We start from the raw sequence: 12,665 nt of genomic DNA, 5'->3' as shown, positions 1-12,665 counted from the left end.
AAATTATGAAAGTCATTAAATATATATATATATATTCTTGTAGAAAATGTTTTTCAAATGTATTAAACCAAGATGGTCACAAATATTACATTTCTATGAACTTGACAAATGTGTTTGAAACTGGATTCTTGTAATATTTGTCATTTTTACCACCTCTGACCAAATTTGTCATTGACGCAACAATTAAAATATAGTGCAGACAGAACACAATAATATGCCCTGTGTGTACACTCTCTTGTGTAATAAGGACAATTATGCCTAGGTATTACTGAGAATAAGGCTTCTCATCTCATTCTCTCTCATTTGTCAATGTGTCAGATGGAGCCTCGGAATCTGGCCATTGTGTTCGGACCAACACTGGTGAGGACATCTGAAGACAACATGACTCACATGGTGACACACATGCCGGATCAGTACAAGATTGTGGAAACTCTCATTCAGCATGTGAGTCATTAATTCTCGTTTCAGAGCAAGCACCTCTTAATATTGTCATTTGTGAGCGTCTGTGAAATATTTAAAGGATTCTGAATGCAGTCTGGTTTTCTCTTGCAGTATGACTGGTTCTTCACTGAGGAGGGCGATAATGAGCCTATGGTGTGTATTAACAAAACTGCTTGCTTTCTTTCCTTTGCTCTTATTTGCAACTTGTTGAGAACCATAGGTGTGCTATTACTTTTCTAAAAAAAAAAAAAAAAATGAAACAGATTTTGGATTTGGAGATGGGGTAAACCTAAAATGAGGCAGGGATTCTGGTGCCTCATCCCTCCAAAAAAATTCTAACATTTGCATAATTTAATTTAAAAAAAATATTTAATTCATACTATATTATCAGCATAGTAAAATGCTAAAATTCAAGGTGAATTTCTCAGTATTTGGTGTATGGTAATTCAGAATAATTACATTTTTGACCTTTTACTCTTAACATAATTTGTAATGAAAATATTTAGATTAAATGACAAAAGCGTGCAAAATAGAAGCATTTTTACAAGGAAGTCCAACTGTATATTTACTAGAAAACAAACATACATTTTTAAAAATGAAATAAAGTAATAGGTGTATCCCAAGTGACTCACTTCTGCACTATTCTGCGTCATTTTGTAGTGTAAGTAGTATGTTCAAACTGACAATGCAACAAAAAGAAGTGTACAATAGGTACCCAGATGGTGCACATTTTCAACCATCAAAACTGAGTGTGGTATGTTGGACACTTCATGCACTCAGCGCTCGCGACTTGCCGTACATAGCGGAAGGGGCGGAGTTACCTGGCTGCGCTGCTGGTCTGAAAAATCAATTGTAAATAATGAAGAATGCAGCAGCTAGCAAAACTTCAGTGGATACAGCACCTTACAAATGTGAGTTGAATGCTTTACCATCACCCCGTGCTGTGTGAATATATACGTTGTTTAAGATACAAGTGTTGAAATGAGGTTGGCTAATGCGCTAAAGCTAGCAGCAACACATCACGTGTGATTGAAACGTCACTTCCATCAGCTGTTAAATGGCGAATGATTCTGTGCAGTAAAAAAAACGTTAAGTGTTCCATTTGGGACGATACTACACTTTGATTTGAAATTCAAACACTACATGGCTGAGTGCATAGTATATTTTATAAGTGCATAGTGTATAGTGTGTCGTTAGGAACACAGCTATAGAAACAAAGACGTGCGTTAAGCGCATACATTAAATACTACTGTTTGCAGATTGTGGTTATAGTTAAAAATTCAAATGAATAGGCATGGCATGGATTAATTTTAAATAATAATTAAATACTATTAAATGATTTGCAATGCTTTAAACGAACAAACCAAAAAATACAATCAGTTGAAGTGTTTAATAGTATTCAGTGTGTTTTGTTGGAGAACCAATATTATTTTGAATATAAAAGCATTTTATTTTCATTTGAACATTTTTAAAATGTGAAATCATCTTTTCACTTAGTAACAGGCTGCTGAGGGCACTAAATGCAAAAAGAATTGCATTTCTTATTTCCAAATATTTCGTCCTCAAAAGTACTAAAAGAATCATTAAGATGCATCAGAATCAATAAATTCCTTGCGATTCCCATCTCTTGCCAATAGACATATCTAGAGTCCAGAATAGCATAGAGACCTGGGGTTGGTCTCTCTTGACATAGAACAGTAGACAGCCACCAAGCAACCACCTAGAACACCCTAGCAACCACATAACTACACCATAGCAACCACTCAGAATAACTTAGCATCATGGTGGCGAGTTTCGCATGGACAAGTACCCCTCATTTGCCTCAAAAAATGTAAAAATCAAGTTTCTGTCTCTCTTTTTTGAGCTTGTTCTTTCCTTCCTTCATTACTTTGTCCAAATCATTGCAATGCTTAGTGAATGTTTTCCCTGCTCCTCCACTTAGACTACGGTGCAGGAAGAAAGTGCTGTGGAGTCTCAGCCTGTGCCAAACATCGACCACCTACTGACCAACATCGGCCGGACAGGCACCTCTCCTGGGGAAGTGTCAGGTAACATGTGCCCTGGGTTGGACCCTCTCTGGGACGGGTTCACCTTTTACACCCTCCTCCAAAGTATATATATGTCTTTTAGCACATCTTGTCACGTGAGCTAAAACAAAACACCTGCAATAACGTTACAGCTTTATATAATGTTTAAAAATGCTTTGAACTGGTCAATACAGAAACTGGTTTTCCCAACACGCAAACTGTGCTATGGCCTAATTACAATGCCTTTGCGAGTTTGTGAGGCCAGACATTTTTGCTTACGGTAGCTTGATTTTTAATATCCATCCTTTGATACCTGATTTTATTTCAGTTTTCTGTCTTTTTTTGTCGACAGTTCGGACGGTTTGTCTTTGTCCCCTTTCTGTTTTGCCCATTATTCTATGTTTAGCGTGGCCGTCTCTTTTTCTCTGTGTTCAAACTCCACATGGCCATTTCTATAATTCTGCCAACGGCTGCGCTAACACGATATGTTCTTCCTCAAAGAGATAACAAACAAAGAGCTAAAGCCAAAGCGCAGAACATCGCTTGCCAATCTCTGATCCCTCTGTCCCCTAGCGCCCCTCTGTCGCATGTCCTAAAGGCTTTCCCAGCATTCACACATACTGATCTTGACACAGGCCAAGTGGGCGGAGTCAATCACACCTTGATGTCACTGATGGACTCAGTAGTGTCCGTGATGGGCAGCTGGAACTGTAGGAAGAGAGGGAACTGTTGCCCGAAGTGTAGCTGCCTAGTCTGCAGACACCCTCGCATTTTATGACGGGGCCACAAAAAAGCGCAAAGGGCAAGCGCAGCAGAAGTGTTGGGTTCTGTGGGGGCGCGTATGGTGTTTGAGAGTGTACCTGGCCTTGAGCAGTGCTGCTGTCTCAAAAGCTCTCCGCCGTCTCTCGCCCCTCCCCCCATCTCTCTCTCTCTCTCTCTCTCTCTCTCTCTCTCTCTCTCTCTCTCTCTTTCTGAACGCTGGCCAAATGGAGAGACAGCATGGTAATGCTACTTGGCTCTGAATATCACTCAGTCATACCATTTGTCACCACCAAGGGGTGTGCAGGGGGGCTCGGCTCGACACAGAAGAAATAACCTCCAAAATCATTAGTCGTTGCTATAAAAAATGCAATGGGAGCGAAGACAGCAATGAATTAATTCTGTAGGTTTTCCTCGCTGGCATCCTGTCTTCCCAGTGTCATCTTCTCTGCGTAGCTAGCCCCTCTCTGACCCCTGTCACATTTGACCTTGGTTCATGCCTTGAGTGTCTCATCTTCACTGTTGTCACAACACCACACACCATATTAGCTTCAACACGGTCATTAAGCATCCAAACATTTCAGTCTATCGCAGGTCTGTATGACTAGGTCGTGGACAGCAGGAAAGAACAATGCCATGGTTCTCCCACTGAACATTTTTTGGTGGCCGAGCAAGTGAAATTTAGGACTGCTGAGGCAAATGTAATGATAATCTCACGTTCAGCACTTTACACATGCAAAAGGCTTCTCGTCTACAACACAATATTTTGGTGGTGCGTTTAAAGCTTGTTTTTCGCGCGACTGTAAAGGAACAATTCACACCAATGATCTGCTCTTTTCTAATCTACTGTGTCTCTGGTGCTCACGTGCGCATCAACGGCGATTTGAATTATAGTGAGAATTTTCTAGTTTAAATCGCTATGGACGAAGTCAAACCTCTCAAACAGGCAGCCCGACATAAACAGAAGTGAGGTGGAACAGAGCAACACTGTGCTATGTGCCAAAATATATATTTTTTAATTATTATTTTTATATTATTATTTCACATCATCAGCCTTACAAAACTGTTTTAGGATTTTACAGTAGTAGCAGTAATTGTTATATTTTGACAAAATGTTATAATTTCATATTAAATAATCTATGTAGAATATATAAAAATTTTCATAAACACTATCATTTATTATTATTATTATTATTATTATTATATAGACTAGCTGCATTGACCTAACAATGGTAATGAGAAGCCATTATGGTTTACCTCTGCTTATGTCATTGCACTGTAAATATAAGGGCAAGTTCATAAAGGGCTTTAAAGTCTGCACCTTCAAGACTTGTTGTTTTCCTCCTGTGTAATATATGTTCTGTTTGAATGATGTTTGAAATTAGGAAACAAACTTGATAATAAATATAATGGGCTCATCAACTTTTAAAAGGGGAAGAGAAAACTTACTGTATCTTTTGTTGCCATCAACAACAAAAATAATGTCAATTGATACATGCGTTATACTTGAAAACCAAGAACAACTCTATGCAAGATAAAAGAAAATCCAACCCAGGACACATTAAATACAGGTTATGTTTTTTTACAACAGTGGGTCGCCACTTGATGTCCAATGTAAATTCTGGGTCGCAAAGCAAAACCAGTTGAGGACCACTGATCTATAACTATATGTAATGCAGATTAGCATTTTCTTGACTTTTATCATCTTAATTTCTGCTTGATGTACACAATACTTGAGTTCAGGATGCAAACAGTTGTAGATTTGATTGCTGAAATGCAAATTTCTCCATTACCATATAAAATATATACATTTCATAATTCCTACTAAATTATTAAGATAATGAAGGTCTTTATTTGGTTCCAAAAATCAAAAGGCAGTTTTAAAGTCAACATATAATGGCTTTTGCAACACAATTTGACATATTTCTGAGTGAAACAGCCTATTTAACAAGAAAAAATTTAGGACAGGGCTTGGTTTTATCCATAGGGAATCAACTGGGTTGTAAAAAGTGGGTGTTACATAACAAAATAGAGCCAGGTGGTTGGAAGGGAGGAGTTGAAAAATAAGAGTGATTTGTCATTTCAGAGCCGGAGCAAGTTATTGTGTAAGGGATGTACAAAATAGAGCCACTAGTTGTAGCAAAATATACCCCAACAGGGTGATCAGGACCCTGACGCGGAGCGGATGCGGACTGGCTGACTGTACGTTATCCCGCTTATTACATGGCTACTTAATAAATAAATGGACATGAAATGCTGATTTTGGTTGTCTATGTTATTATGCAAGAAGAATGAAAGTGTTGTCTCCAGAAACTCGTATTATTATTATTTTTTTTTTTTTGGTTTGTGTATAAATTAATGGACAAAACATATATTATTCCCAGTTGTGCGATCGTTACTCAAAAATATCAGACTGCTGGATGGAGCGATTAACTGTTCATAATTGAGTATTCTAGAGAGCTGTGTTATAAGTTTTGATAAAAGACAAAAAATCTAATAAAATTTGGAATAATATGCACTGATGAATTGTGCGCAATAGGACCTGGAACATGCATTAAAAACGTAAAAGAAATAATTAAAAAAATTAATTCATGCTGGCTTTAAATATTATCATAGACTGTATAATTAATGCCCAAGAAAGTTATGTTGTTCAATGACACTGAATGCATGGCACTCATCATCTCATGCCTACTCACTCGTCCTGTGTCATCTTCATGTTCCTTCATAACAAGGCTGCAGATAATAACATCAAGTTTATTTGCTCTCTTTTGCAACCACAAAAATTCATTCACTAGACACGTTGCCATATTGTCTGTGTTTGCTGGATGGTCGGCGTTTGCGTGAAATATCGCTCCCTACTGGTGAATTTGTATCTGAGTGTAACAAAACAGTGCTCACTCATTTGTCTGCATGCATGCCTGATGTTATGCATCTCTTCTTCTCCTTTTATCACCGTGTTCGTCACTCTCTCGCCATCATGCAAAACTTTTCCTCATGGCTCTGTTCTTCTTATCACCCTGTCTTTGGATATTCATGTGTTTGAGTTAATTAAAAAGACATGTCCAAGTCGCTAACTGTATATCACCTTTGTTTGCTCCACAGATTCACCAACCAGTGACTCTGCTAAATCTAAGGTGAGTTTGAGTCTCTTGACAGTGGCCGCTTCTCTAATAGGTCAGGTTTAGTGGGTGAGTGTAGTCTTTGCACTAGGCTGATGCACTCCACCCCTCCCAATGCAGCACCGGAGAGCCAGATGCCATCTTGAAAAGATTCGACAGATGGATCAGAGACCATCATGTCATGCTTTTAACATGCGCTGCATTCAGTGTCACAAAATGAGATGTTGTGCAGTATGCGTTTCTGTCTAGGGTTGGGAATCGAGAAACTGGTTAAATTTTTTTAACAAAAATACTGGTGGGTTCATGAGTCGGTTTTTGAATTTACATTGGACTCACTCACTGAACAGCAAGTCATTACTTCCAGTTACAAAAAGTAAGAGTTGGAAAAAGCCTAGAACTGTTACTTGTTTGCACTGATGTGCACAGAATGGGGGCTGCCCCTTTCGTTCACAAATGTAAAGGTGCCCTTTTAAGCGGTGGTGCCTTTAAGAGCACGGAGGTGCCTTTAAATGTGTAGAGATTTAAGTGGAGGTGACTTTACTACAACACAACCCCCCAGCTCAACATCTATTGCCACACCCTCCACAACAAAGCTTGTTTGTTACTTGGTAATGCTGAACTAAAGGTTTGTGAAGCTTGAATCAGTGTACAATCATTACTGACTGATTGTTCACATGATAATACACATTCTTTTGTAGTTTTATTGTCACAAAAGTTAAAATGTGTTACCGAAATACACTATATTGCCAAAAGTATTCGCTCACCCATCCAAATAATTGAATTCAGGTGTTCCAATCACTTCCATGGCCACAGGTGTATAAAATGAAGCACTTAGGCATGCAGACTGCTTCTAGAAACATTTGTGAAAGAATGGGCCGCTCTCAGGAGCTCAGTGAATTCCAGCGTGGTACTGTGATAGGATGCCACCTGTGCAACAAGTCCAGTCGTGAAATTTCCTCGCTACTAAATATTCCACAGTCAACTGTCAGTGGTATTATAACAAAGTGGAAGCGATTGGGAATGACAGCAACTCAGCCACGAAGTGGTAGGCCACGTAAAATGACAGAGCGGGGTCAGCGGATGCTGAGGCGCATAGTGCGCAGAGGTCGCCAACTTTCTGCAGAGTCAATCGCTACAGACCTCCAAAGTTCATGTGGCCTTCAGATTAGCTCAAGAACAGTGCATAGAGAGCTTCATGGAATGGGTTTCCATGGCCGAGCAGCTGCATCCAAGCCATACATCACCAAGTGCAATGCAAAGCGTCAGATGCAGTGGTGTAAAGCACGCCGCCACTGGACTCCAGAGCAGTGGAGACGCGTTCTCTGGAGTGACGAATCACGCTTCTCCATCTGGCAATCTGATGGACGAGTCTGGGTTTGGCAGTTGCCAGGAGAACAGTACTTGTCTGACTGCATTGTACCAACCGTGAAGTTTGGTGGAGGGGGGATTATGGTGCGGGGTAGTTTTTCAGGAGCTGGGCTTGGCCCCTTAGTTCCAGTGAAAGGAACTCTGAATGCTTCAGCATACCAAGAGATTTTGGACAATTCCATGCTCCCAACTTTGTGGGAACAGTTTGGGGATGGCCCCTTCCTGTTCCAACATGACTGCGCACCAGTGCACAAAGCAAGGTCCATAAAGACATGGATGAGCGAGTTTGGTGTGGAAGAACTTGACTGGCCTGCACATAGTCCTGACCTCAACCCGATAGAGCACCTTTGGAATGAATTAGAGCGAAGACTGCGAGCCAGGCCTTCTCGTCCAACATCAGTGTCTGACCTCACAAATGCGCTTCTGGAAGAATGGTCAAAAAGTCCCATAAACACACTCCTAAACCTTGTGGAAAGCCTTTCCAGAAGAGTTGAAGCTGTTATAGCTGCAAAGGGTGGGCCGACATCATATTAAACCCTATAGATTAAGAATGGGATGTCACTTAAGTTCATATGCGTCTAAAGGCAGATGAGCGAATACTTTTGGCAATATAGTGTACGTTGCGTGTTTTTTTAGTTTTTTTTTTTTATTCTTGTTACATGACCTATAGGCCTATAAACAAAAAGGGATAATATAGTATATGGTATCATATAGTTATGATCAATTATTTGATGCTTCCTCAGAAGTCAAAAGGGTGCTTTTCCTCCATTGGACCAAATGGTTCTCGTTGTGGAACTGTGCCGTTCCGTACCGATACATGCTTGTTTGCAAGTTTACCCTTTTTTTCCACTGTGGTGCTGCAAAATCAGGATTAGAATGGACTGACTAAGCAAGTGACCAATCATGAGATGACACATCAATACAGGCATTCTACCAGCAAATGTTTTCTTTTTTCTTTTTTTCTTTTCTTTTTTGTGTATGGTTAGCTAACCATGCTGAGAAATCTGGGCCAGGAATGGTTTGTAATTGAACCGTACTGAACCATGCTCAATAGGAAATGCTACTTGAACCAATACTGAACATCTTTAGAACCATTTGGACCAACAGTGGGAAAGTGCTTAAAGAACTGTTAATGGAATCATTAAGGAACCAAAATTGTTACATGGAATCAGAATCGAGAACAGAATCTTTAAATAATTTTCGATTCCCATCCCTATTTCTTTCATCTGGCTCCAGCTTTGCTTTGAATTGCAACCCATGCAGATTTTTCCATGTGGTGGTGCTGTTGGTGTTGCGGGTGCTGCTTGTGCTATGTGGCTATGTGGCCTGATTTGGAGCCCTGTAACTGTCTTTAATGTTTCTCTCCCTCCTAATGTTCAGTCCTTCAACCTCTGATTTGTGTTGCTTTCAGAGAAGCAGGTGGAGTACTCTGGGTTAACAACCCACAAAGGCAGCGGTTAGGCTTTTTATTTCATGTTTTCTTGCTGCTAGGCCTTAATGCTTTGTGGCCTATGCCCTAGTTGGTTTACAAAGTTGTGTTGTTTTCTCTGTGTCTTAATCTGTCACTTTCTCTATCTCTGTCTTTCATTTTATTTATTAAGCAGGGCTCTTGGGGTTCAGGGAAGGACCAGTGCAGCCACGAATTCCTGCAGCCACGAGTCTCCTCCATCTTTGCTGCAGCCAACCGCAAACGAAAGAAGCACAAGGAGAAGCTGCAACCCAGCAGTTCTGATGATGACCTTGATACCGTCTTCACCAAAAAAGAAAATCCAACTCAAAAGCAGAACCACCAATGCCAGAAGGAAGTGGCAGACAGGTCCAGCCCATGCGGAAAATCACCTGTTGGACAGAAGAAGAATGGCATAGGTGCTGAATCCACCCAAAAGAACATGAAGGAGCACAGGAACTCGTTCTTTATGAAGACCTCGCCCAAGCTCTCATGTTCACCCGTTCTCAATCGTCCTTCCAAATCGTCCCTCTCTGATCCTTCATCACAGTTAGATGAGATCACCTCAGACTTGTGTACCATGAGCTCTGGAGCATCTGTACCCAGGACTAGGCCTCGGAAATGGGGCACAGCATCATCACCTACCCCTGAGCTGTTACCACCTCCTGGAGGGGCTTCAGTGACTGCAGAAGTGAGCTCCATTACCTCAGACTACTCAACCACTTCTTCCACCACCTTCCTGATAGGAGTGGAGTCTGTTACATTGAGCCCAGAGGTGCAATCTGTGACTGAAAGCCGAGGTGGAGACGAAGCAGATGATGAGCAAAGCGAGCTCATCAGTGAGGGACGGCCAATGGAAACTGACAGCGAGAGTGATTTCCCTTTGTTCAGCCCTGCCAATGCTTCCCGAGACATCCCAAACACAATATCAACCGCAGCGGATGACGGCAGCACCACGCCAAAACTGGACAGCCATCACTTGCTACCCTCCCATAAGCTCATAGACTGTGACACTCTATCCAGGAGGCGGTCGCTGCAACAAAAGACAGACAGCGATTCATCTGTGGAAGCAGGGGTAGGTAGCGTGAATCAAGGGGTCAGCAAGAACGAATCAACCCGACTATCTCGAGTTCTGGAGGTGATGAAAAGAGGCCGTTCAACTGGCAGTCTCAGTAGCTCATTCCGCACTGAATCGGACCGTGTTGAGCTAGCATGGCATCTTAAACTCACAGAGAGACTCAAGTTCCGTCTGCGCTCCTCTGCCGATGACATGCTTGGGGTTGGCATGCAGAAGTCCCGCTCTACGGAAACCCGTGGTAAGAAAAAGGGTATCCGACGGCGGCATACTATGTGTGGCCAGCAGGACTTTGCTGAACTTGATGTAATTCATGACTGGAGGGAACAGGGTGGGGTGGACCAAGGTGCTGAACTGTCTGCTGTGGAGCGTGTCAAATCCAAGTGCGATTCTCAGGACTTATCTATCCGGGAATGGATTGCTCGTGAGCACCGTCGGGCTGGGGGTTCCCAGGCCAGTTTGGAGCCGGATAGTCAGGTTGGTCGAGAGGTGGCAGAAACAGGAGAGACTCAAGCAGAGGGTGCAGAGCGGCTGACTCTCTCTGCCTCTTCATGTACGCAGTCCAGCTCTGAGCAAGTAAATGGTGGTGCTTCAAAGGGCAAATCCAGAAACAGCCCAAATCCAGGGGCTGATCCTCATCCACAGAAACTTTCAGGAGCCCAAGTAGTGCATTCTCGATTCTACCAATATCTTTGAAAGAAAAGATGCATTTGCATGTGTGAAAGTGTGTGTCATAATGTATGTCTAAGCGAATGAATGTACTTAGAACTAAGGTGAATCCACCTTTATTTTGCCCCCCCCCCCCTTTTTGTTTAAAAATGTTTTTATTTTTACAAAGTATATATAAATATGAATATATATTATAAATATAAATTGTATATATCTATATGTATTGGCTAATAAGAAAAGTAACTGGAGTAATATTAACAAATTTTTGTTCCTCTTTGCTTTTGGATCAGTAGTGGGGCTTTTCTCTTGAAAAGCTTGTAATATGTGCAGTGAAGTGGCCTGTTGTTCAGAGGCTGTAAAAAAATCACGTTTTATCAACTGCCTCCGCTGCTGCTACAGCATAAATCTTGGACAGAAATGCATTGGTGAAACTTTTACTGAAGGATATGAATATATTAAAAAAAAAGGCATCTCTTCCAAGGTTACGATAGTCAAAAAAAAAAAAAAAAACTCTTTGTGATGTTTCTCATATGAAAATATAATATGCTTGCTGTTATATTGACTAACACAATTGCTTGTTCCATTTTTCATCTGGAAAGAAGTGTAAATAATTTCTGTTTTTGAAGTATATTTTTTATTATCAAGGTGAGCCCTGATTGGGGCAGTTTTCTGTGCTGTGTGCTGTGGAAATCTCTTTTACAGTGCATCATAACAGCCAGATGTAAACATGGAAGTAAAAGAATGAAAACTTTTTATATTTCTTAAGGCATGTGAAAGTGTTATACTGAAAGTGCCAGAGCCTAAACATCTGTAGCAGTACCAGGCTTACTGGCACAGTCATGGTAAACCCTTTGAATGCAAAGTACGAACTAACAGCAAATAAGTTGTCAAACCACAAGGAATTCTGTTTCCTCACAATAAAGTGCCTCTCAATTGGTTCTGGTGACAGGAAAGTTGTCATTTTGTTAATTTTGTTGTTTGTGTTAATGTGGAATATGTATTGTGAATGACTGAATTTTATAATAGAAAAAAAAAAGAAAAATACATTTTTATACAAAATGATGCAAAAGCAGACCCAGAACTTCCATTGCTTCATCAGTCTAGTCTTAAGTCATCTCGTGCACTGTCACTGGATATGTCTTTACCCTGGTCTGTTATTGGGGCAAGAATTTAAATATGTATTTGTTTTTTTTGGTGTGTTTTTTTGTATGTTACTTTTGTCAGAATTCTGAGCTGACCAGTGCAGTAGCTGGCATAAGAAGTAATTCATCGGGAGAGTATGCATGACGTCATACTTCTGATGACGTCAGAGATTCCATCTGACCTCTGTATGCTTATGTGTGGATCCCAGCTGCAAAGAGAAAAAAAAACACTGGAAATAAATGATCTTTGTCAGTCTCTTCTCATTGTCATTGATAGACTCAAAGTTTGGTAACAGGCTTGCAAACATTGCAAACCTCATATAATATTATATTTGATATATATATATATATATCATATATGTTTGACCTTCTCAGGTGAACTGAAAAGTGTGTTCAATGTTGTTCATGTTCTGAACAGAAGAGGCTCTCATGTGACCTGCGAGTGCCAGTAAACTAAAGCCTTTCTCACTAGTTATTAACAAGAACCCCTACCTAATGTTCAAGAGTATGTTATTTCCTTTTTATTTATTTGGTTTTTAACATACTGTCATTCAGGCATTCTTACACTGATTTAACAGTAAAATACTGTATTAAGAGTTTTACTGTAAAATCAGTATA

At 40.5% G+C, this 12,665-nt stretch overlaps 1 protein-coding gene across 7 annotated transcripts in view; it reads left to right on the top strand.

Annotated features, from left to right (window-relative positions):
* LOC127434231 (rho GTPase-activating protein 21-like) overlaps positions 1-12,297 on the top strand; it is a 196,415-nt gene extending 184,118 nt beyond the window's left edge. For 5 of the 7 annotated variants that reach the window (XM_051686807.1, XM_051686808.1, XM_051686806.1 and 2 more), the window contains 5 exons: positions 319-444; positions 553-594; positions 2,384-2,489; positions 6,330-6,361; positions 9,316-12,297. In XM_051686807.1, the coding sequence (XP_051542767.1) occupies positions 319-444; positions 553-594; positions 2,384-2,489; positions 6,330-6,361; positions 9,316-10,932 (1,923 nt within the window). In that variant the 3' untranslated portion in view covers positions 10,933-12,297. The remainder of the gene's footprint in view (positions 1-318; positions 445-552; positions 595-2,383; positions 2,490-6,329; positions 6,362-9,315) is intronic. The other 2 variants (XM_051686809.1, XM_051686804.1) reach the window with 1 other exon arrangement.
* Positions 12,298-12,665: the final 368 nt, after the last annotated feature.

This window comes from Myxocyprinus asiaticus, chromosome 44 (assembly GCF_019703515.2).
Source record: "Myxocyprinus asiaticus isolate MX2 ecotype Aquarium Trade chromosome 44, UBuf_Myxa_2, whole genome shotgun sequence".
Taxonomy (NCBI): Eukaryota; Metazoa; Chordata; class Actinopteri; order Cypriniformes; family Catostomidae; genus Myxocyprinus; species Myxocyprinus asiaticus.
This window is presented reverse-complemented; position numbering and strand designations above follow the sequence as displayed.